The sequence below is a fragment of the Euprymna scolopes genome, chromosome 31 (assembly GCF_053919585.1).
Source record: "Euprymna scolopes isolate OS-2025 chromosome 31, ASM5391958v1, whole genome shotgun sequence".
Classification (NCBI taxonomy): domain Eukaryota; kingdom Metazoa; phylum Mollusca; class Cephalopoda; order Sepiida; family Sepiolidae; genus Euprymna; species Euprymna scolopes.
This window is the reverse complement of record NC_136512.1, coordinates 54,492,592-54,518,286: the sequence shown is the minus strand read 5'-3', so window position 1 is coordinate 54,518,286 and position 25,695 is coordinate 54,492,592. Positions and strand designations below refer to the sequence as shown.

At 36.0% G+C, this 25,695-nt stretch overlaps 1 protein-coding gene across 1 annotated transcript in view; it reads left to right on the top strand.

Annotated features, from left to right (window-relative positions):
* Nucleotides 1-25,319, top strand: part of LOC145255752 (uncharacterized) — a 31,815-nt gene extending 6,496 nt beyond the window's left edge. Inside the window, exons 2-4 of the mRNA XM_080114399.1 lie at nt 15,825-15,980; nt 17,636-17,794; nt 24,488-25,319. Of these exons, the coding sequence (XP_079970525.1) occupies nt 15,875-15,980; nt 17,636-17,794; nt 24,488-25,275 (1,053 nt within the window). The 5' untranslated portion in view covers nt 15,825-15,874 and the 3' untranslated portion in view covers nt 25,276-25,319. The remainder of the gene's footprint in view (nt 1-15,824; nt 15,981-17,635; nt 17,795-24,487) is intronic.
* Nucleotides 25,320-25,695: the final 376 nt, after the last annotated feature.

Sequence of the window (25,695 nt, the reverse complement as noted above, 5' to 3'; positions counted from 1 at the left end):
CACAGCAGGCACATAGCCTCACATTGCAGAGCAAAAGGACCTCGCAGGAACTACATAAAAACAACAAGGACTCAAGCAGAGGTCAAAAATGTACAGAACATGACAGTAAAAATGGGGGACAAGAATGCTAGACTTCAACTTGACAGTGGTTCCGAAGATGATGAGAACCAAGAAAGTGGCTCGTTCAATAACTGGAGAAAGAATAAGATTTGAAGGTGAGGTTCCTACTAACGTTACGCTGAAGGGAAAAACACTGAATCTTAAGGTGTTTGTATTAAAAATACTAAACATTTTTGGCACAGACGGGATCCAAAAATTTGAACTCTGGGACTCGCACATTAGCGATTTTTGTTCCAGCGAAAGCTGAAAAACTAAAGAAAGACCTGAAAGAGTCGTTTCTCAATGTTTTTCTCGGACAAACTAAGCCGCTGTGCAAAAATGTAGGCAAAGTTCAAGTTACAAAACAATACCACTCCAGTCTTCCAAAAGAAATGCAGCGTACCGTTTATTTCTATACAAAAGATTGACATAGAAATAGACAGACTTGTCAAAGCAGGAATTTTGATCCCAGTTGACTATAGCGAGTGGGCTTCTCCCATCATGTATGTAAGGAAAAAATCAAACGATATCAGAGTCTGCACAGACTTCTCGACTGGATTGAATGCCACACTTAAGGATCAACATTACCCAGTCCCGAGGAAGTTTTTATGAAACCGAATGGAGAGAAAATATTCTCAAAAATAGATCTGAGCAAAGTGTATCTCCAGATTCCTGTTGAAAAAAAAACCCAAAACTTTTGTGCATTACCATTCACAAGGGACTATTTAAGTTCAACAGGTTAGCTTTCGGGATCAAAGTCACACCAGCTATCTTTCAATAGATAATCGACACAATGTTGAGCTGTCTTGATTTTTCCATCAGATACCTGGATGATATTCTAATGAAAAGTGAATCAAAGAGCAACAGAGAATCACATTTTTCATGTATTCGAAAAGATAAACAAGGATGGCTTCATACTTAAAGGCACCAAATGTGAATTTTTCTTCATTCAAATAAGATATCTTAAGCAGATAATAGATAGGAATAGTAGATGGCCCGATCCAGAAAGGTCCATAGCAATAAAAATTTGCCTGAACCACACGACATAACAACACTGCAAAGTTTTTTAGGCTCACCTAATTACTATCAAGCCTTCATTCCCAATATGCACACACTGTGCGCACCTTTAAATGAACTACTGAGGAAGGACATGGTTTGGAACTGGACCACGGAATGCAAGATGGTGTTTGAAAAGCTAAAAGAGGTGCTCACATCGGAGCTATTCCTGACTCATTACAACCCAGATTTAAACATTATTGTTGCAAGTGATGCGAGCGCATATGGAATCGGCATGTGTATCCTGCATAAAATGCCCGACAGTTCTATGAAACTGATAACATGTGTCAAGAACCCTACTACCTGTGGAAAGGAATTATTCCTAGATAGAGAAAGAATCCTTAGGCATCATTTTCGCGGTAATAAGATTTCACAGATTTCTCCATGGATCACATTTCAAACTTCAAACGGACCACAAGCCGCTGATCTCTATCTTTGGATCAAAGAAAGGGTTTCCTACACATACAGCAAACAGGCTCCAAAGATGAGAAACAATCCTATTAAATTACGATTTTGATATGGAGTTCTTTCCGTCAAAGAAATTAGGATACACAGATGGGCTATCCCGGTTTATACCAAGGAATGGTGAATCACTCAGTGATTGCATCACTACGATCAGAGAAAGATTATAGTTTGATCCTATGCAACACTGTGAAAGAACTTCCCGTTACTCTGGATGATATAAGAAAAGAAGCCGAAAATGATTTTATAAAAGCAACCAAAGAAAAACTGAAAACTGATGAACAAGTAGCAAAGGTTTTCTGAATATGCAACCAGGTATTTTTATATCGGGAGAGAATATTTGTTTGAGCAACTCTCAAAAAAAAAAAAAAAAAAAAACTTAAAGGATTTTCACACAGCACACAGTGGGCTGGCAAGCGGACATATGGATTTTTAGCAACTTCCTCAAATCATTATGAAACCTATATATTTGAATAGCTCAGAGTCTGAGGTTGCAAAAAATGGGCTTATTTGTCTTCTAACTCCAATTATTTCTCAAGATATATCTATTTGAAGTTCACGAATTTCAAATTTTTGCAAAATTGTGATTACAGTGATTTTACCAAGGAGTAAATTTGGATACACCTGAAGAATTGCTCAAAATTTCTTCCAGAAATCCCTAAATATGTCCTATAAGCGCCTTAGATAATGTCAAAGGCCCTAAATTTACTTCATTATAAAAAATGGAACATTTGAACAAGTTTTTGACCTGGTTTTGGGGAATTTCTTCACAAAATTTACAATAAAAATGAGCATTTTTTCCATAAAAAAGCCCAAAATTTGCCCCCAGCCGGTACATTTTAACAAAAAATTGCAAAAAAGCTGAAAGATGAAATTTCTCATCTTTCAGAAATAAGAATCTAGACACAGAAAGCTATCATAATCTAATTGGGTGAAAAAAATCACTTTCGGGAATCATTTTAATTCTAACATACATAAAAAATTTGAACTTGCCCATTTTTCCGTAATTTTAGACAATGTACAATGACCATTTAAACCATAAATCCAGATAATTCTTGTTATTCTTGCTCAAATTTCATAATCCAGACTACTTTTCCGATGTTTCTTTGGACGCAGAATCCAAATCTGGCATCAGAAAACTATGAAACTGCAGTTTTCTGGAAAATCCTGATTTTTACCTTTTTAAGCTATTTTCAATCAAATATTGGTTGTAAACCAGAAAAAATTATTATTATTTTTTTAAATTTATCCATTATAATTAGATATTTCCATTTTCAGCATCTCACATTTTATTTTATTTTAAATGTACAATCATAATCAATGACATGGCAAACATTGCTCTCATTGAGATTTTCAAGAACTGCTAGAGATCTCGATTCAAGCCATACTTTGATGAAATTGTGAAACGGATCTGATTCAAGCTAGATGTCTCACCTAGTGATAAACTTCTATCTGACATCAAAGTTGTGTTCAAAGACTTTCAGTAGCAACAAAAGAAGAATCGTTCATCCAGGTTATTTGATGAGAAAGTAGTGCTCCAATGTCACACCTATGTACTGAAGGCAAAGTGTCCTCTAGAGGAAGTCAGTGACCATCAACAACACCAACGACTGAACCAAAGCTGCTGCTGAAGTACAGAACATTTCCCCCACCAAAATGTATGCCTTCGGTCTGCAGAACAAATACCTTCAAAACAAAGAGGTTACTAAAGTGGGATACTCTATCCTATGCAATTACTTCATCCAAGACCGACACATTTTATCGGAGGTTGCATCTGCCATCTACGAGAGTAGCATAATGACCAAACAGATTTACACAGACTTACGTTTACTCCTGAAAGATGCTGAAGCTGATGTTCTTCCATCATACGAGAAACTGTTTAAATTTAAGAAGGAGCAGAGGCCAATAGTACAAAAACTTGCAACTCCGTACAGTTGTGAAGTACCATTACCTCCAGTGCTTGCAACTTACGTCTGCCCAATTGTTTGCATCACTTCAGTTGTCCGCATTCCACAACCTAAAAGAGATCCAACTGAAAACTGCTCACCCAAGGAATTGATAGTATTGAATTAAGAGCCAAGATTGATTTTATATATATATATATATATATGACTTGGGTGCCATCTGCTAGAATTGAAACCAAACCATTTAGCGCTAAAGCCTTAGTTGCTACCATTTGATCTAATGACACATGGCTGTCATTTAATCATCATTAACTCAGCTAGGAAAATGAAAATTGATGAGTTCAAAGAATTTTGTTGTGCTACATACCTCTATGTTGGTTCAATTCCATGGATAGATATCAAGTGCTCATGTTATTTTAGGGCACAGCACTGAGTTAATTACAGAAAATGGCAACATTGGTCTGCTCAACTATACAGAATCTGGCATTGTGACAAATAAGTTCCTATGTCAGTATCGGATAAACAAGTCTCGAAAGACAAACTATCAGATTATATTAACAGACTCTGGGACGAGAGTGATTCCATTGTTATGAAGACAAGAGAACGTTTAAACTGCAGACATCACAAGTCATTAGGTCACAGCATTAGAAGTTGTGAGCAGCTTAAAACTGCAATTCATGGTTGCAACAGTGAATATGAGTCTGTTGTGCTTTTTGATGATGATGATGATGATGATGATGATGATGATGATGCATGTTGAGTTATCTGATACATTGATTTAGTTTTTTCATTGTGTAACCTTCTAGTAGTGTATTTTCTCATTCTAACTGAATATTTGAAAAGCTTGTTTCATGCAGTATCAAATAGAGGTCTCATTTGTCTTCTTAGCTTCAATAGTTTTAAAGATACAGGCATTTAAAGTTTGTCCGTAAATGCCTAAATTTTGTCTGCCAGGAAATTTGTGATGTTTTGGTCCTTGGGCTCTTAAAAAGAATGATTTTTATGTTGAATATCGGCTTTCCAACATCATACCATGATATACCACCCTATTTGATGTAAAAAATGAACTCAAAGAGCTAAAAAAAAAGCCTAACCACTTACATTATAGGTATACATAGATAAATGTCTGCTTGACCCCCCCCCCCCCAATTAAGCCCACTGTGCAGGATATCCTGGTGCTACCAGAATGAAAAGTTTAATGTACTGGAAAAACATGGAATGTACTGGAAAAACATGGAAGAAAAGATGAAAGCATGCAGAAGATATACACTAGCTGCTAAAGCGCCACCAATTCAATTTAGCCCATGGCCCAAAGCTAACTACCCATCATCACAGATACACATGGACTATGCGAGACCACTTGATGGACATTACTACCTCATAGTAGTGGACAGCTTCTCTAATAGCCCGAAGTCTTTAGGTGCAAAAGCCCAACTACTGACTTCATGATAAAACTCTTCATGAGTTATTGTCACGGTTCAGAGTGCTCGACTGTTTAGTGTCAAATAACAGCACTCAGTTTACATCTGGAGACTTTAAAGAGTTCATTGAGGACTTCCAAGTGAACCACATCACAACTCTGGCTTACCACTTTAGGTCAAACGGATAGGCCGAAAGATTTGTGGACACTTTGAAGAGGGCTTTTAAGAAGGCAAAGGACACTCCATTCAAAAAAGCATCGCAACAATTTCTTCAGGTGTACCACATAATGCCTAATGAGAATACACCATCCCAGATGTTTCCGGCAGAAGTGATGTTCATGAGAAAAATATGGCCAGTCTTTGACAAGTTATTGCCAAAACAGGTAAAACCTACACTACAAAGACAACTGTTCAAGAAGAATTATCTGCTGGGAGAAAAAATATTCTTCCAGATGCACAAAGATAATAATACTTTCTGGGAGCAAGGGACAATCAAGAACAGGATCAGCCATATGGTCTAAATGGTGGAAGGACCACATTCCATGCATAAGAAACACTTGAACCAGATGCGCAAATGCACTTTGAATGAGTTAAGTGAAACTCCACCAGAAGAACAGACATTGGACCTACTGTATGACGCATTTGACCTGGAACATCCTCAAACTAGTACCGAAATACATCGTTCTGGCAGAAAAAGGAAACTTACAGACCCCTTGGAGGTCAACCCGAGAAAGAAAAATTATATTTCCGGGAAATAAATCTTCAGAGAGGGGCGTTCTGGGGGTACGAGGGGCGTGCAATAAGTAATGCCCCTGACCCACTTCCCATAGTAGTAGAGCAACGAAACTTGGCACAGTTATTAGTCTTTCTCTACATAGGAATCACCCAGAGTTATGCATTTCTCCCATCGTTTGATGCAGCTCTGGAGACCGGTTTTTTAGAACACCCCAGGTTGGTCCTCCAACTACGACGTGACTTCAGAAATCAAGGCTGCATCATCTGGGAAACGCTTTCCTTTCAAAAACAACTTCATGGCTGGGAAGAGCTGAAAGTCAGAGGGTGCAAGGTCAGGAGAGTAGGGAGGATGGGGTAAAAATTTTATAACCACACGCCCATGCTTCTGATCTGGCGACATGCGAGTTGTGGACTGAAGCGTTGTCCTGCAGGAGGAGGGTACCTTTGCTGATCTTGCCCCGCCTCTTGATTTTCATAGCTTCCCTTAATTTCCTCAAAAGTTAAGCATAATAGGCTCCTGTAATTGTGGTACCCTTTACCAGGAAATCTGTCATCACTACTCCGTCCTGGTCCCAGAAGACTGTGAGCATGACCTTGCCAGCAGAAGGCTGCACCCTTGCCTTCTTTGGGGGTGGTGAGTCCAAGTGCTTCCACTGCATTGACTGGGCTTTGGTCTCTGGATCATAGTGATGGACCCAGGTTTCATCCTGTGTAATCAGTCTTTTGAAAAACTTTGACTCATCTTCTTGGCACATCTCCAAATTCATCCTCGAGCACTCAACGTATTCTCGTTTCTGGAATGGTGTGAGCAACCTGGGAATCCATCTTGCAGACACCTTATGCATATGCAAATGGTCATGAATGATAGTTTCCATAGAACCTATACCAATCTTGACATCTTGGGCTATTTGGCGAATAGTAATGCACTGATCTTCCAAAATGGCAGCCTCAACTTGACAGACAGATGCCTCATCAATGGCAGAAGGGGGGGGGACCAGGTCTGGGAGCTGTTTCCACAGACTTCCGGCCATGTTTGAATTCACAATGCCAGCGTTTTACAAGGTCATATGATGGGCATTATCACCATAAGTTTCTTTCATTTCATCAAAAGTCTCCTGTGGTGTGCGTCCTTTCAAATACAAAAACCGGATCACTGCTCGACATACAACAGGCTCCATTTCACACCTGACTCCACAATGAGTTCAGAGCTGTAATTTGCCACATAACCCATAGAGATATAAATCATTGCACATGCAAAATTTCAGCTAGATCAGACAACTGGAAGTGGGTCAGGGGCATTACTTATTGGACGCCCCTTGTAGTTAACACCCCTATATTCATGATAATATGGATTCATCTGGCTCTATGTAAGCCAGACATTTCTGCTGTTGAGCAAAGAGCACGCTTACAGTTTAACCGCTCGTAGTGAACACCAGGATTCTTTCACCTTAATATTGTGACCCTTAACCAGGACCACAACAAAAACTCCTAAGTTTAATTGTTTTAACTTATTGTAGATTCTTTTCTGAAGTGTTAGTGTATTTATTATTTATAGTTAAAGCATTCTTTTATATTTATGTAGGCAATGCTAAGACATCGGTCATGCTAGTTAAATTTCTAGGATATATACGAATTCAAAAGCTACACAAAGTACTTCAAACACAACCTGAAAACAGAAACGACCCCGATCTCATTGAAAAGAACGCAACTGTCTTTGCGGAATTAATACAGTGCTTAGATGACCGAAGTCTATCACTGGTAATGAGAGAAGCCCTGGACGATGGCTGAAAAGCATTGAACATACTGAGAGAGCATTATTTATCGAAAGGAAAACCAAAAATTATTTATTTATATACTAAACTGACCTCTCTAAAACGAATAGCAGTCGAAACTATTACTGATTATATTATAAGAGCCGAAACAGCTGCAAATTCTTTAAAAATGTCTGGTGAATTTTTCTCCGAAGAAAAGTACAAAAATTATTTGCTATAATTGTGGATGACCTAATCACAAGAGTTTCCAATGTAGATACAGGACCCAAAATGGCGACTCCATTAAAAATGTGGAGAGCTCCGTTAGCGAGCATACATTCTTATTTTCATGTACGTTTAATGCTTCAACAAACAATAATAATTTTCTTGTCGATTGTGGTGCCACGGCACATATGATTACAAAGGAATCTGATTTTATCAATTTTGATTCCAACTTTAAGCCACAAAATCATTTTGTAGAACTAGCTGATGGGAGTCAAGTAAATGATATCGTTTTGAAAAGAGGCGATGCTAAAATCTCACTAAGGAACAATAAAGGTGAACTATGTTTCTGTGTTCTAGAAACCACTCTTCTAATCCCAAAATTTAAACAAAATATATTTTCTGCCACTAAACAAGGTGCAAATATTAACTTTAGCCCGAATAAATCAAAACTGGTCTACCCGAATGGAACTGTATTTGACATTAAAGAAAATGGAAGACTATATTATTTAAATAGCGTAGTCCCATTGAAAACTGCCTGCCATGATCTACAGACATTGCATAAAATTCTTGGACACTGCAATATTCCTGATATCAAAAAGTTGCCGACTGTAGTTGATGGAATGAAAATACAAACATAAAAAAAATTCAACTGCGACGTCTGTATGCAGGGGAAAATGACAAACTATCAAAACAAGATACCAAACAAGAAGGCCAAAAAAATCCTATCAATGGTGCATTGTGACTTGAACGGTCCCATGGAACCAATGGCCAGAGAACATTATAGATATATGTTGAATTTTGTAGATGACCATTCAGGTTTAATAATGGTTTACTTTTTAAAGAACAAATCTGATACCCTGCTAGCAACTAAAAAATATTTAGCCGACATGGCTCCCTACGGTGAAGTAAAGTGTATTCGCTCTGACAACGATACAGAATTCATCAATAAAGACTTTGAACTTTTACTAATTAACCATCATATCAAGTATGAAAAATCAGCTCCTAGATCGCCACACCAAAACGGTACTGCAGAACGAGCGTGGCGGACACTTTTTGAAATGGTAAGTTGCCTACTCATTGAATCAAAACTCCCTAAAAACCTCTGGACGTACACACTTATGGCCGCAGCATATATATGCAACAGGTGCTTTAACAAAACACTATCTAAAACCCCATATGAATCTTTCTGTGGTAAAAAAACAAATTTAAGCAGAATGCATATATTTGGTTCAACTTGCTTCGCATACATAGATAAAAAGAGTAAATTGAATATTAAAGCCGACAGAGGTATATTTCTTGGATACAATAAAAATAGTCCAGCCAATTTAGTATTTTTTCCAGAGAAAAATAAAATAAAAAGAATCCGATGTGTAAAATTCACAGACACCTTTAATTTTAAAGACGAAACCCTGTCATATGGAGAGGATGAGATTATATTTCCTCAAATTATTAAAACAAATGAAGACAAAAATGGCAGAGACAAGAGTATCCATAATGATGATGATGATGATGTTAGTCGAAAGATATCCCAAAAGAAATAGAAAGCGACCCGATTTTTTTGTAGTCGACAATATAAAAGATTATCAAATCGACTATTGCTATGCCATGGAAAATATGCCAAAAAGCTTTAACGAAGCAATTAATTCAGAACATTGTGATCAATGAAAAATAGCCATGAAAAAAGAAATAGAAGCTTTGACTAAAAATGATACCTATACGGTAGTACCTCTCCCAAAAAATAAACATGTTATTTCTTCAAGATGGGTTTTTACAAAAAAGCCTACAGCATCAGGTGTTGAACAGTACAAAGTTAGATTTGTTGCTAGAGGATACTCTCAGATTTACGGTATAGAATATTTTTCTACATTTTCACCTACCACAAACCTAACAATAATCAGAATTTTATTGCAAATCGCATCGCAATATGACCTAAACATCCATCAAATGGACGTGAAAAATGCTTATTTGAATGCCCCAATAGACTGTGAAATTTATATTACACCTCCAGAGGGTCCTGATCTTAAATGGAACATAAAATCCGTTGCCAAGGCCGCTGGAAAAATGGTGGGATCCTTCTATCGATCCAGTAGATATCTCACTGCTGATGCGATTCTCTATCTATATAAGAGCCAGTTATGTCCAAGGATGGAGTACTGTTGCCACATATGTGTGGGATGTCCTTTTCTCTTCCCTGCAACCTCTTTCTCGCAGAAGAGATGTTGCGAGTTTATCTCTGCTTTATCGTTATTTTCATGGCAGGTGCTCGGCTGAGCTCCATTCTATGGTCCCCCCTCACCAAACTTTCACAAGAAACACCCGTCTAGCAGAAAACACTATCACTAGTTTCCCCCACTTTTTATCTGTGCCTAAACCTAAGCGTAGATTCCATGAGCAAAGCTTCTTTCTTAGAACTGCACGACTATGGAATTGTCTTCCATTTTTCTGCTCTCCAGCTGACTACAATATGATTGTCTTCAAGTCTAATGTAAACAAGTTTTTGATGAGCCGTTCCATATAAGTTAGCAAATTTACCAAATCTCCATTACTAACGGTTACTATATTGTCCAATTTCTACTGTACACTCTTTAACCCTTATCCTCGAGTGGCCTCTTGGCCTTGATAAGTGGTGATTCCTATGTACAAAAAAATAGCGTGTGGCGACTTAACAAGTCATTGTACAGTCTAAAGCAGAGTGCTCAGTGTTGCAATACAGTATTTCATGATTATATGATTAAACAACAATTCAGACAATGCGCTGCAGACCCCTGTTTATATACCCAACACAAAGACAATAAACTACTGATTTTGTTTTTGTGGGTCAATGATATTTTAATCGCATCAAATTGTGACATAATGTTGACCGATGTTAAGAACAAATTAAGTAAAAGATTCAAAATGACCGATCTTGGCAAAATATCCTGGTTTTTGGGGATAGAATTTACTTCAAAGCAAAGGACTTATTATGATGAATCAATCGATATACATCGACAAAATACTATTAAAATTTGGAATGGAAAAGTACAAGAAACTTTCTACACCTGTCGAAAATGATATTAATAAAAATATACACACAGAATCTGAAATAATAAATGATAAAAATAAACATACATGCAATATGTACCCGTTTAAAAAGAGGGTTTTTTTTTGTTTTGTTTTGTTTTTTTTGTTTTTTGTTGTTAATTAAAACAATGCAAAAAAATAGAACATTTTTGAAAAATAAGAAAGAAAACTAATGTGCACAAAAAAATAAATAAAAGTCAATTGTAATTTATGCGCGCCTTTAAGATAAGCATGCAAAAAGTATTTGTCAAAAAGAAAAATCGCACAGAAAATGTTTGCAAAAAAAAATGATGATACAAATAGTTGACACTGATGTTTAAAAGAATCTAAAATAAAAATATGCTCATCCATTGCTTATATATTTTTATATTTTAAATTAATCAACTTGAATTCGAAAGTGGTTTAACTATTTTTTAATTGAATAAAATATGAGATCTTAAGTACATTTTGGGTATTTTTAACTGTAGTTAACAGAATAAAAGGGGGTAAAAAAAAGACAACAAATATGCAACAAATAAATGTTACCAAATGCAAGATAAGTTACTCTTCTACCTATATGGATAAGTTTATTTTCATCTTTTGGTTCAAAACAAATCTAGTACTTAGTTCATCTGAAAATAAAAATGATTCAACTTTAAAGCAGTGGGAAGATGTCTGTTAATTACTTTAAAAAAAAAAAAACAACAAATAAATAAAGGAATAAGGGAAAAGGAATACTGAGTCTTGTAACTGTATTTCCAGTAATTACTGCTTTCCAACAACTATGGAAGGCAGTAATTACTGCTTTCCAACAACTATGGAAGGCAGTAATTACTGCTTTCCAACAACTATGGAAGGCAGTAATTACTGGGGATACAGTTACAGGACTCAGCATTCCTATTCTGTCATCGTTTATCACCTGAAGAAGGCCAGAGGATAAGTTGGCCGAAATGTGATGAAACAAAAACTATGAAGATGAGGATAATAGTCTGCAAAAAAATAAATACTTGAATTGTGAAGTCTCGTCTCAAAGAATTAAAAAATAAAATAAAATGATATATAATACCTTGGAAGACTCTTTTTTCTACTTAAGATATATACTAAACATCGATTGTGGATGTGAACTTAGTACAATCACAAGGATGAAGGCAGCAGAGTGAAATTTCATGAGTTATTACCTTTGTTAACATCACAAGAAGTTGTATAGCAGCTGTTTTTGAGGAGCATGATGTTATATTGCCATCGATGTTGGGCCCTCACCCAATCCTCTCTTATTTGACTACAGTGGCATGACAGATCCATGCAATGTGAAATCTGACCAAATCCCACACATTAGGTTGGAGGATTAGCTGAGAGCATTACACTTGCCCAGCATAGAGGTTATCCTAAGAATGGATTGATTACACTAGTATGATCATGCGGAGTATTTATTCTCCTGAATGAACTTATAGTTTTCTGCAGCAATGAACTACTGTAGTTTTCTTCTTCGTCTCCTTTGGTCTTCTCTGTTGACTCAAGAAAATAATCTGTATGTATGAAACAAATTGCCTTCTTAAAAACAAGCTCCCCCCTTCTTCAAATGCCTTTAATTTGCATATGAACAGCGAGGATTTACATTATTTTCATGTGACTGTTGAGCATAAAATCAGCTGGAGATCACCATTTTGTTTTTTCTATTTTTTTTAAGTAGCTGGGCTTTACAAAATACATAGCTATGCAGGTGTTTCTCAGGTAAGTCATTTTCACAATCACTGCAATTTTCTCTACAGAACTGCTTCAGAAGTATCTCCGGTCAAATAAAACATGAAAAGAAGTGATTGGACAAGACCATATAGAGTGAAATTTGGAGAGATTTGACCTGCTGAACTGTAAGGACTGAAGAGTGAGCTTGCAAAATACTAAAAACAATATTCAGATCTAAAGACAAATAAAAAGTATCATTAAAAGGAGAGAATAACCAGAAAAGGTCTTTTCATGCTATTACCATATTCTTGACCTCTTTTATAAGTAAAATATTTCAAAGTGTCATAATCTCATTCTGATTGAGTCTACTGGATGTAAACATCCAACATTTGAATGAGCTTAGTCTAACACAATTCTACTCAATATTTTACATTTTATTCAGTTGACATTCAACATGTTTTAGTTCTCAGTCTCAGATTCAGACAAGATTTGAGCAGCAAGCAAAAGAATTTTGGTTATCATGATCATCATGATCATTCTCCTCAACATATTCGGTTTAGTGTTTGTTTTACATGCTGGCATGTGTTGAAAAATCTCCAAAAGTGAATTTACTACTGAAGACAAACAAGTCACTAATAAAATTAGAATCCAGGACAAGTTCTGTTCTTTTCCCCAGCTTCAGAAACCTTTGGATCTGAATATTGTTTGTTATTCAGATACCACTTCTTCTAGTTTGGAGGATGGATCTTCACAGGGTGGTTTTATTATCCTTGTTTGTGGCAAGATGAACAAAATGGCTTCTATATGCAGGTCATCAAAAACATTTGACTTTAACATTGGCCTCAGAGACTCATTGTGCTTAATGAAGCAGCTAATATTGATAGCCACTGTTCTTCAAGAGATATTCAGATCATTTAGATTGCCTAGAATTCTTTGTAAAACAGACTTTAAAATAATCAAATCTTGTGAGTGATTGATGTCTGAGAATTGATGTGTCCAGAGTGAAGGAGTAGATGTAAACTGGATAGAATCAGAGGCTGAGAACAAATCACTGATTGTCTGAGGTGGATGGAAACCTCTTCTGAAATTCTGAAAGATTTGTTGTAATGATGACTTGTTTTACTTTCGTTTTCATGGAACTATAGACTTCACAAGACAACACTAGTAATGTTATTTCTTTTGTATTGAGATATTGAGTTCTATTTCTTTATGATAAGTACTTAGAGCGATCTCTCCCTTGTTTGTTGTGGTTATTGACTGAGAAAACAAAGATTGTGATTTGTACAAATAGATGGCATGTCCATGACTAAATTTATATACCATCAAAATCTCTTGTTTTGCACACATTTCTATATACTATCCAGATTTAATTGTGTCCAAGTACCATGAAAATTTAAGTTGTACCCAACTCTTTTTCCATAAACTCGGCAGGGGAACTTTTCTCTTTTGAGGGGCTTCTCAGCACAACAATCATTGATCATCACTTCGTTCTTGCTTACATTCTGTAGTTTGATATGCAAGTTACTGCATATCAAAGTCTACATGCCAAAATGATGTAATAAAAGACCTAAAATCAAGATAGCAGTGAACGAGTGTGGAGAACCGGACTGAACGGATCGGAGATTATAACAGAGGTCGAATGCTGACAAGAGTTTAGTTTGATTTGGTTACAAGTTATTTCAGGGGAAAACTTTGAAAATTAAGTGTCGAGAGAATTGGAATATTACATGATATGCGTCAAATTTTAAAAACTCCGGTAGAATTCGGTGGATTTTCTTTTTTAATTGTCGTCGTGACTCATGAAGTGAACGTGTTGGAATACGATTCGGTCAAATGTTGGAGTCACATTCAGAAGTCAACAAGAAAATTCACCTGCTATGGATAATTTAAAATGCATCCATGGTTATTTAAACATTGAATCGGTAGTTATTTTCATAAAAATATAAAATGTTTAATAGCATTTAAACAAAACGTGCTTTAAATATTTCAGTACACTTCGAGCAGAAGTTAAACAATTATTTGTTAACATACAATTATTTGTTTGGATGTTGAATGTGCATTTGAAAGTCAAAGTGAAATTTGTCATGCCGTGAATAATTTATATACGTATTCAAAAGCGAGACTTTGCGAAAATTTGATGCTATGAAGAAATTAAATATGCATTCAAAGCTCGTTGCTGATAATTTTTCAGGCTATGGAGAATTTTTTTTATGCGCATGCAAATCAAATGTTGAAAATTTGCTGTTTAAATCGCAATTTGAGTGGCGGACTCTGAAATTCGGGTTGTGTTTGAAAAGAAAAAAAATGTCGCTTTTAAATGAGCTATTTTAATGAAAGTACAATTTGAGTCAGATTTTTCTTTTTTTTTTTTTTTAAAAAAAAATAATTTTCAAATGAGAAATTCGGTGTGCTTAGCCAGTTAGTGAGGGCTAATTGCATGTCTAGCAGGGGTCCAATTGACCAGGGTATAGACTAGCAGGGGTCTAATTAGCTAAGTTAGAGACTAACAGGGTTCCGATTGATTAGGGTAGAGACTAGCAGGGATCCGATTGGCTAGGGTAGAGACTAGGAGGGGTCCAGTTGGCTAGGGTAAAAACTAACAGAGGTCCGATTGACTAGGGTAGAGACAGTTAGTGAGGGCTAGCTGCATGTCTAGTAGGGGTTCAATTGACCAGGGTAGAGACTAGCAGGGGTCTGATTGGCTAGGTTAGACTAGCAGGGGTCCGATTGGCTAGGTTAGACTAGCAGGGTCCGATTGGCTAGGGTAGAGACTAACAGGAGTCCAATTGGCTAGGGGAGAGACTAACAGGGGTCCGATTGGCTAGGGTAGAGACTAGCAAGTGACTGATTGGCTAGGGTAGAGACTAGCAGGGGTCTGATTGGCTAGGTTAGACTAGCAGGGGTCCGATTGGCTAGGGTAGAGACTAACAGGAGTCCAATTGGCTAGGGGAGAGACTAGCAAGGGACTGATTGGCTAGGGTAGAGATTAGCAGGAGTCCAGTTGGCTAGGGTAGAGACTAACAGGGGTCTGATTGACTAGAGTAAAGACTAACAGGGGTCAAGTTGGCTAGGTAGAGATTAGCAAGCGACCGATTGGCTAGGGTAGAGACTAGCGGGGGACTGATTGGCTAGGGTAGAGACTAGCAGGGGACCGAGTGGCTGAGCTGATCTTTAAGGATCGTGGGGGGGGGGTAGCTTGATATGCAAACAAATTACTGCATATCAAAATCTACACACCAAAATGACTTAATAAAAATCCTGAAATCAAGATGGCGCCACGTCAAGTTTGGAGAATCGGACTGAATCGATCAGAGATTATAATAGCGGTCAAATGCTGACAAGAGTCCAGTTTGATTTGATTACACATTCACTCTTCAACCTTTACTTTTTTCTTTCAGAATTTCTATGAAAGTTTTCTTTCTAATTTCTTATTGCATTTTATCTTTCAGATTTTAAAGTTGTTGATGTTTATTAAATAGTTCAATGGTTGCATGAGATAATGAATCCAAACATCTCTTCTGCGAAAGCTTTCAAAATATGGAACAGTGAGAGAACAACAAAAAAACCTGTTGTTGCCAATAATTTACAAGACTTGGTTGCTAAAGGTAATTCTTTATTTTTTTCTTAATTTTGTTTGATCAGATTAATTCTATGAGCTGAAAGTTTTTCACAAAAGTGTGATTTTTCCCGTTGATACTCTTAGTCATAACCAGAGTTCATAAAGGCTTTAAGATGGCTCAAAAAAAAAAAGTTGTACTTTGGGGGTTCATATGGAAATCTGTAAAACATAATGTAATAAAACGTCTTTAATATTTTTCCAAATACAAGAAATTGTTAGCATGAGCAGAGCCTTATCAATAAAGTATTCTTCTGCTGAACTCTTTAATTTAGTTATTCTTGATAAGAAAAGACAACAGTAACATAACAAGAAATAATAATCAATGCAGAAATTATGCACTGCTCAACAAATACCCATAAAACTACCAATAATAATTGGTTAATAATATAATAATACCAATAAATACCTACATATAAATACACATATATCCACTCAATAAAATTAATGTAATGATATGTATAACAATTCTATTTTAAATATATATTAATAATATAAAAAGAATATGTAATTGGTATAATGCACAGTATTAACTTTACTCCAATGCTTGTTTCTTTGATTAATATGTATTATAGAGCCAGGCTGTCAAATGTACAATCACAGCATATATGGCACTCAATCTTCACTATTTCTGAGTTCATGTGGGCAAATATTTTTTATCATTTTCATGCTCTGTATGTCATAAGATTTTAATCCACTGCAAATGTATTTTTATGTGCAAATTGTGCTTATGTTAATAAAAATTTATTAGTAATATTTCATTAAAAAATATATATACATATATTACGGCCACAGATGATAAAATAGTTCTCAGTGAGTCCACAAGAAAAGTAAGTTTAGAAACCCCTGCTCTAGGTGCTTTCTATGCAATAAAATTCTTTTTAAGCTGGAAAACTCAGGATATGTAGCAAGAATGAGTGGAATAAATAGGTTATACAAAAATAAAATTTTTACTTTAAAATTAATGTTAAGAAATTAGTGTCAAGAAAGTAATGTAAGAAAGTGTTCGACTGAGCTTCAATCTATGGTCCCCCCTCGCCAAACTTTCACAAGAAACACTCGTCTAGCTGTAAACACTATCAATAATTCCCCCCACTCTTTATCTATGCCTAAACCTAAATGTAGATTCCATGAACAAAGCTTCTTTCTTAGAACTGCACGCCTGTGGAATTGTCTTCCGTTTTCCTGCTTTCCGGCTGACTACAATATGGTTGTGTTCAAGTCTAATGTAAATAAGTTCTTGATGAGCCGTTCCATATAAGTTATCAAATTTACCAAATTTTCATTACTAATGATTACTATATTGTCCAATTTCTACTGTACACTCTTTAACCCTTATCCTTGAGTGGCCTATTGGCCTTGATAATGTGGTGATGCCTATGTAAAAAAAAAAAAAAAAAAAAAAAAAAGGAAGTGTGTGCCAAAAAGAGCAGTCAGCTTTTGATTTTTTCACTGTAAAAGTGAACAGACATGTTTTTGAAGGTCTTTTTCCCTACCCTTTTAATGAAAACTGGAGTAACGTTAATACTGTACATTATACCAATACTATATACTCTAACGGAACTAGTAGTTGGGGTCTGGTACCAGCTTTGTAGACACATTGGGTAGCATTATTTCCAATTTTTTTTTTTTTTTTTTTTGCAGGGAGGTTAAAACTTGGTTTAACAGATGAAACCGAAATCCGTTTAGTTTTGGAAACTGATGGAACCGATGTCGATGATGAAGATTATTTTGCTCTATTGCCAAATGATACTGTTTTTGTTTTACTTGAATCAGATGAGCACTGGCATTCGGCTGCACCAGGTAAGTCATACGTCCACACAATTTAAACATATAAGATACTAGCTGGTGCCCTTTTGTACTTTTTCACAAATGGTCATATCAAATAATTTATCTCAGTTTATTTTTAAGATTTTTTTCAGCAATTTTAGCAGATTTTTTTAGATAATTATGTGTTTTTTATAACTTACTACTTGGACTTCATGTTGTTGGTAAAACAAAATTTGTTAACTGTCCTGAAAAGTTAGAATAGTCCAGAAATGGTGGATCATTTCACATAATATTTATATATGAAACTGATCCCCGATTTAAAAAATTTTTTTTTTCTTTGTGATACTATGAAGGTGACCCATGAATCACTAAGTGCTGAAGGAGAACAATAGATAGGAAGTAGCAAACAATGAATCTGTAGGTATTTTTAGATCGAGCCTTTTAGATTTGACAATGACAATAGAAACCTACAGATAAAGCAGAGAAAGGTAGCTTCCGGTAGCCGGAGTAGGGGGCGACTTCAGATACTGAGACAGAGAGTCAGTTGACAACTAGATGCCATTCACGACAGATGGGAATTGATTGCGACAATGGTTAGACAGTTTTTAGAGTTTACTGTGAAACAGAAATAGAGAGACAAATTGCGACTGACAGACAAACGTAACGTCGATAGAATGGGGAGAAGACACACACACACTCACAAATCCAATCGTCAAATATATGTGAAACATTGGCGTTTGTATTTTTCCTTTCTTTGTTCCATGACTTATATTATTTCTACTTTGTGAAACCACGTGTGTTCCCCTCGACAGTCGCCAGCGAAAAATGATGATCCGGCCATAAGAAACACAGTGAACGAAAAATCGACAACACACAACGTTGGGAGTTGGCGGTCTGTCGGGGCCGCACACATCTGATCATATCTTTCTGCCAACGTTTTTAAAGGTACGAACACTTTGAAAACAAAAAATAATCTTTTGGTAGTGGGAGGGGGTAGCAGAGATAGTTAATCTACAAATTCAATATAACATTAATCGATACATATTTTACATGCAATTTACCTTATTGTACTACTTTTGAATGCCTAATTGGGGATGGGAGTTGTGCAGTATTATTGTTGTAATGGCTAGTCGTTATCTTCATATTTTTTTGCTTTTTACATTTAAGAAAAATAAAAGTTTTTTTCAATTTTAATTAAAAAATTATTTGTTATATTATAAAATTTCTACTTCATATATTCTTTTGAATGAGATTGGTTTCAACATTCTTAAATAAATATAAATTAATTATCTCCCTTGGCATGACAATTTGCCACCTCAAAGCAAAAATAGGCCTGAGTTGGAATACCCATCCTGGAAGGAATTAATAAAATAAACTTATTGATATGGTAAAAAGTGTGTACAAACATAAATTATGTAACAAAAATCATGGGCTTATAAAATTTTAAATTCATTAAATTATGCTCGCAATAACATTTTTTGCAGGTATATATAATACAAATGTTGAGTTTGCTAATGATAGAGGTAATATCTAGGAGGATGGTCCCTTGACAACTGAATAAATACTATACTAATTCCTTGTCCAAGTAATGCTTAGGAGCATGGTCACCTGAATAATAACAGAATAGATACTACACTTCGCCTACCTCAAAAAGTAGGTGGTAATGCTTTTTTTTTTTTATTACATTTTCACCTCAAACAAGGCACATTGCCACTTTGATGTAGGGGGCTACTATCAGTGACATAAGCTACAGGGGTACTATGTGGGGAGTTGGGCAGCAAGCTGTCGGTTCACGTTACACTTGAACTTCTGCATGTCAGTACAGTTGGGGAAGCAAGGACCTGGAAGGGAATTCCAAAGTCTAGCGGTTCTGGGGAAGAAGCTACTGAAATAGAAGACTCTCTTAAATCTAGAGATCTCTACTGTGAAGGGGTGGGATTTAGCTGTTTGTCGGAGTACTTACATTGAGGGGGCACAAGTGCTTGCAGTTCGTCAGAGCATTCACCATTGAAATACTTGTAGAACAGGCAGAGGGATGCAACATTTCGTTGATGGGACAGAGGTTGAAACTTAGATGAAAGTTCAGGACCTGTCAGATTGGCGACTCTCTTTTGAACCTTGTCGAGGAGCGAGAGACTAGTGGCAGATGCACCAGCCAAAATATGACAACAATACTCCATATATGGGCGAATGGTAGCCTTATAGAGATACAGGATACTTTAGGGTGTTAGTAGCTTTCTAGCACGGTAGAGAGAAACTACCTTCTTTGCAGCGGTTCTGGCAATACTCTCAATGTCATTTTTCCAACTCATGTTTCCTGTGAACGTTAGGCCGAAGAGCCTAAAAGATGTACTTACAGATAAAGATTCATTGGCTATTGCTATTGGTGGTAGAGAAGGTTTCTTGTAATTATTGAAGGAAACAAGTTTAGTCTTAGCAGCATTGAATGTGACCATCCATTTCTGTCCTCATTCCACTACAGATCGGAGGTCATCCTTTAGTGTTTTTGCCATTTCTTTTGATATGTGTTCATTTGTTTTCCTGTCATGTCTGTTATAGAGCGTGGTGTCATCAGCATATATACCATCTCACAGACAATTTTGTCAGGGATGTCATTTATGAATATTAGGAATAATAGAGGTCCAGGAATAGACCCTTAAGGCACTCCCACATTTATATCATATTGTTTGGATGTACGACCGTCGAGGACAACCTGGATTTTTCTCTTATCTAAGAAGGATTTAATTATGTTATGTATTCTTCCAGTGATACCATATGATCTGATTTTCCTGAGAAGACCTTCATGCCATACCCTGTCAAAAGCCTTAGATATATCTAGAGCTACCGCTCTACCCTCCCCCGCTTTGTCAAGTGAATGGTATATACGCTCTGAGATTACAGTTAGGATGTCTGCTGTGGAACGGGCTTGCCTAAATCCATATTGTTGGTCAGTCAGAAGTTTAGCATCTGTAAGGTGATGGACTAGAGCTTGGTTAATTATGGTCTCAAATATTTTGGCGAAGAGTGGGGGGGGGGGCGATAATTTACTGGGTCAGTTCTTTCGCCAGAATTCTTGAAAACTGGTACTACAGAAGCAGTTTTCCAGCAGGCAGGAAAGCAAGATTCATTAAAGCATTTGTTGTAAAGTTTGGAGAGAACTGGAGCTACTTCAGCTGAGCACTTTTTTAATAGCACAGCCGGGATGAGATCAGGTCCATATGCTTTTGAAGTGTCATGGTTTTATGATAGCATGCACCTGAGCAGGGGTGATTTTTAGATAGAGTAGCGTGGCGTCTGTCCACAAAGGAAGGTCAGGGAGGGGGTGGTTAGCAGGGTTTTATGTGGAGTTGGAGACAAACTGGCTGGCAAGCATGTTAGCCTTCTCAGTTGCAGAGTAAACAACCTCATGATTATTGGATAGTGGGGGAATTGTTGATTGACCATTATTTACTACATTGTTGTAGATTTTCCAGAAGTCATGAGTTCCTAATTTCTGTGCTTCAATGCGTTTTTTGGTGGTTTCTGTAAATTCTTTCTTAGCTATCGCTATTTCTTTCTTACAGTTATTTCTGGCTTCTATATACTTCTGTCTGTTTGAGCTGGACTTATGTCAGTTAAATCTGTGGTATGTGTGCTGCCTTTGCGCTATGGCAGCTGTACAAATAGAAGTAAACCATTGGGGAGAGTGGGGCTTGCTATAAAATTTGCACGTGGGAACATGTGCTTTGATTGCCATTTTGAAGCATTCAGTGGTCTCATTTGCACAATGTTCAGCAGGAAGTGAAAAGATATTTTGGCATGGGGCGTCTCTGATGAGGTCCCTTATGGCTTCCCAGTCTGCCTTTTTATAATATCTCGTTGTTTTGAGTAATGGCTCTTCAGTTTTGGCTCTAGAGTTTAGGGTGATTTCAACCATTACCACTGTATGATCTGCGTTCCCAAGTGGGCTGTGGGCTTTCGTTACACAGTCATTGGGAACTGTGGGCAGAAACAGATCTAGAAGTGATGCATGTTGTTCTTGCTGGTCTGGGAAACAGGTTGGAAACGTAACCATTTGTGATAGGGAATGAGATATAGAGAAGCTATGTGTTGTGGTACCAGCTGCGTCTGTGTAAGTAGAAAATCCATGCCAGTTGCTGTGGTGGATATTGAAGTCACCAAATACATGCACTAGTGTCGAGGGAAAGTGCTGTATCTATGCTGTCAGAGATTTTATTATGGTGCAGTCCTGGATCGAGAGAGAGCGTTAGAGAAAATAAAAGTAGCTAATGTTATGTTGCATGTTAAGTCTAAAGCACATAAAGGCTTGATCGTCCGCTTCTAGTTTAGTTTTTCTAGTCAAGGGGAGGGTGTTTCGAATATAGACTCCAAGCCCGTGCATATGTCTGTCAGAGTCCTTACAGCAGAGTGGGAGATATCCGGGCATGTTAAAGTAATTAGAGGGGATGGAGGAGTGTAGCTTAGTCTCACTTAGTGCTAAGATATCCAGGGTGTTTATTAGGAGAAATGCTTCAACATCATTTAAATTAGTTCTAAGTCCACGGATGTTCGTAAATGCAAGCCTCAAGGGAGGTTGGTTTTGTTTGAGTTTTGGCCTGGTTTTAGCGTAATTGAAATTTTGATATTTTGATTTCAATAATTTCATTTGTTATTTTGATTTCAATTTTCATATTTTGGTAATGCTTGGGAGGGTAGTATCATAACAACAGAATCCCCATCCCCAATTAAGCATTTAAAAGTAGTACAGTAGTACATTATTAATCTTGGGAGGATGGTCTCTTGACAACAAAACAGATACTAAACTAAGATCCACAAAAAGGAGAAGGTAATTGTTGGGGGAATGCTTAGAATCATAGAACAGATACTGCACTACTCTTCTCCTCCCCTCAAATTGAAGCTTAAAACCTAGTACAATTAGTAGAAATAATAGTATAGTTTTGGCTTCAGACAGATCCCAAATCTCCATTTGTAATAGATATAACCTCTGACCTTCTTCAGATGCATCTTTTCCAACTCTGAACTAGTAAGGAATTTCGAATTGTATCCTTTATTTAATCCAGAGAAATAGATTGTTCTCAATATGTCAGCAATGACCGGGTAGTAATAATGTTAACATAAAATAATGAACATTTCTACCTGATAATAGCTGATGGAAGAAGAACAATTTACCTCCATGGACTAAATTATGAGTTCAGTTCTAAATTCCATGTAAGTTTTTGAGTTCAAAAAGATGAATCTGAAGATCAAACATTATATAGGATGAAACATTGTCAAAATAATCTCAATAATATATATTTATTTGATAAGAAAATTTCAAATTTAACATCATAGACATATTTTAAGTGATTGAAAATTTGAGAAAATTAAGTTTGAGCCTCAATAACATTTTTCTTTTTAATATATTATTGTTAAAAGCAACTCTATATCATTTTAGGGGCAAATGTAACTTTTGACTAAATAAAAGGTAGTATGGAAATAGCCTCAATTCAATAAATTCAGCAAAAAATAAAACCAGCATGGCTCAGTTGCCATGTATGGAAACTATAGTAGAAATTTATGCAAAAGTGAATACAGTGGCCCATCACCTGTCCAGTGGTGCATTTATTACATATTTTGGAGTTTTTGAAAAAGAAGGTGAATTGATTATAGTCAGCTAACATGCTTCCTAATTTTTTGTGTGTAGGGCTACTGAGAGTGGTGATACGGCAGATCACTTCCTCCGCTTTTATTATGTATTGGATATGTTTTTTATGATGTTTGAAATTTTGATATTTTGATTTCAATATTTTCATTTGTTATTTTGATTTCAATTTTCATATTTTCATAAACATATATTTATTATATAATTCCATTAAAAAATTTATTTTTAAAATTAAAAAAAATTTATTTTTATAATTTTATAAACAGATTTCAAATAAGATAAAAACTTTTATTTTTTAATTTTGTCATTAAAAGTACAAATAAAGACATTGTGTCATTTTTATCTGTATAATTTCATTCATTTTTATTGTATACTTTTGTTAATAATGTCCTTTTCTTATATTATTTTCTTATATTTTATTTCAATAAATTGCTTCACAATAGAAATACTGAAAAATAATTAATGTGAAGGAACTAATTTGTCTTGTGACCACTTCCTGTAGTGCTGCACAGAAAATTAGGAAATATATTAACTGAATATAACTGGTGAATTTAAAAATTTAAATTCCCTAGGTACAGTGCACTCAATAATATCACTCGACAAGCCCAAGACGGTATTGGCTTCTCATTGATCCTTGCATCAGTTAGCCTCAACAGAGGAGATAGCAGTGTTTCCCTTTGTAAATGACAAGTTATGGGATGTAATTTATATCAACATTTTTGCACCCTCATCAACGACAGCAGTAAGCCTTGGACATGTCAATAGAGAATCAAAATATGCTGTTTGTGTTTCAGCTGATCAGCAGAGTGATAGACCTCTCCATGCGTGACTCCGTCAACAGCCTTGGTCTGTTAATGATGCACAGCACCAGAGAACATCATGAATCAACTTTGTTTTACAAGCGCTTCATCATCACTATTCTGTTCTCAGCAATAAACTTCCTAATACTTGCATATTGGTTTTGGAAAAAGATTTTTTATTAATTTGCCTCTCCATTAATCAAATGAACAATAAAACATTATTAAACGGAAATTTTAATATTTCTAATTTATTTTCATATTTCTAAAATCCTTTTTTGTTTTTAGATTCACTGAAAGAAATGAAAGAGATCGTTAAGCGTAACGTAAGAGAAAACAATGCATCCACTTCACCAACTTTACCAATCGCTTCAGCCACCCCAATCGTTCCAGCCACCCCAATTGCTCCAGCTACTCCCACGACGGTTGCTGTTGGTGGGGGCAACAGTGTATCCTCTGATTCCTTCCAGCTTGCAGATGATGCCTATGCACAAAAGAATGGTATCAATATTGCTGATTTTAAAAAGGACGCTTACCAGTGGAACGAGCAATCAACGCGTATATTTATTGAACTCTACAAGCATCACCATGAACTTTTTATGCAACCAAATATAAAAAAGAAAAATCTCTGGGAAGAAATATCGAAAAAAATGCTCGACTACGATTATGAAATCAGCGCCAGACAATGTGAGAACAAATGGAAATCATTAAAACTTTCATTTAAAAAAGTCGAAGAATACAACAGGCAGTCTGGTCTGAAACGTAAGTGCAGCTTCTACGATGAGATTTCTGAAATTCTTGGACAATCAAATGTGATCTCAATCAGCCTATCGAGTACGTCACCAGCATGTATGCCTGAGGTGACAGACAGTTCTCCAGAGAAAACACGTAGGTTTAAATCAAAGAGACCACGCACTGAATGTACAGCAGCAGACATTTTGAATTGGCTAAAAGCAAACAAAGAGGAGGAGAAGCGACAGCTTGAAGAAGATCGGCTTGAGATGCGACGAATGCATGAGGAAAAAATGAAGGCGTTTTACGGCTTTCTTGATGTATTGAAAAAGTGGAAAAATTAAGAAAGAAAAAGTGAATGTTTTAAAAAATAAATGTTGATTCTGTTTTTTTTCTCTTTAATTTGTGTGCATGTGGGATTGGTATGTGTAAATATTTGTTGAAAAAACAAAAGTTTATTTTTAAACATATTTGTTTTTTCATCTTACTCCATGCACGCTTCTACAGATAATATATATTGTACTTGTAGTCATTTATCCACAAAGAAAAAAATGCAGTTTAAACCCTAAGGATACTGACTAAATGTGCATATTACAAACTTAGAATTTGTATAAGCCAACTAACTGCTGAAAAATTAATGAATACAAAAGGGGAATTAATTATATTAGTAGTAAAAGAAACAGGAGATCTTATCTTACATCATAAAATAAAAAGTGATTTTTTGTTTTGTTTTTTAGATTTTTTGAAGGAAATGAATATATATA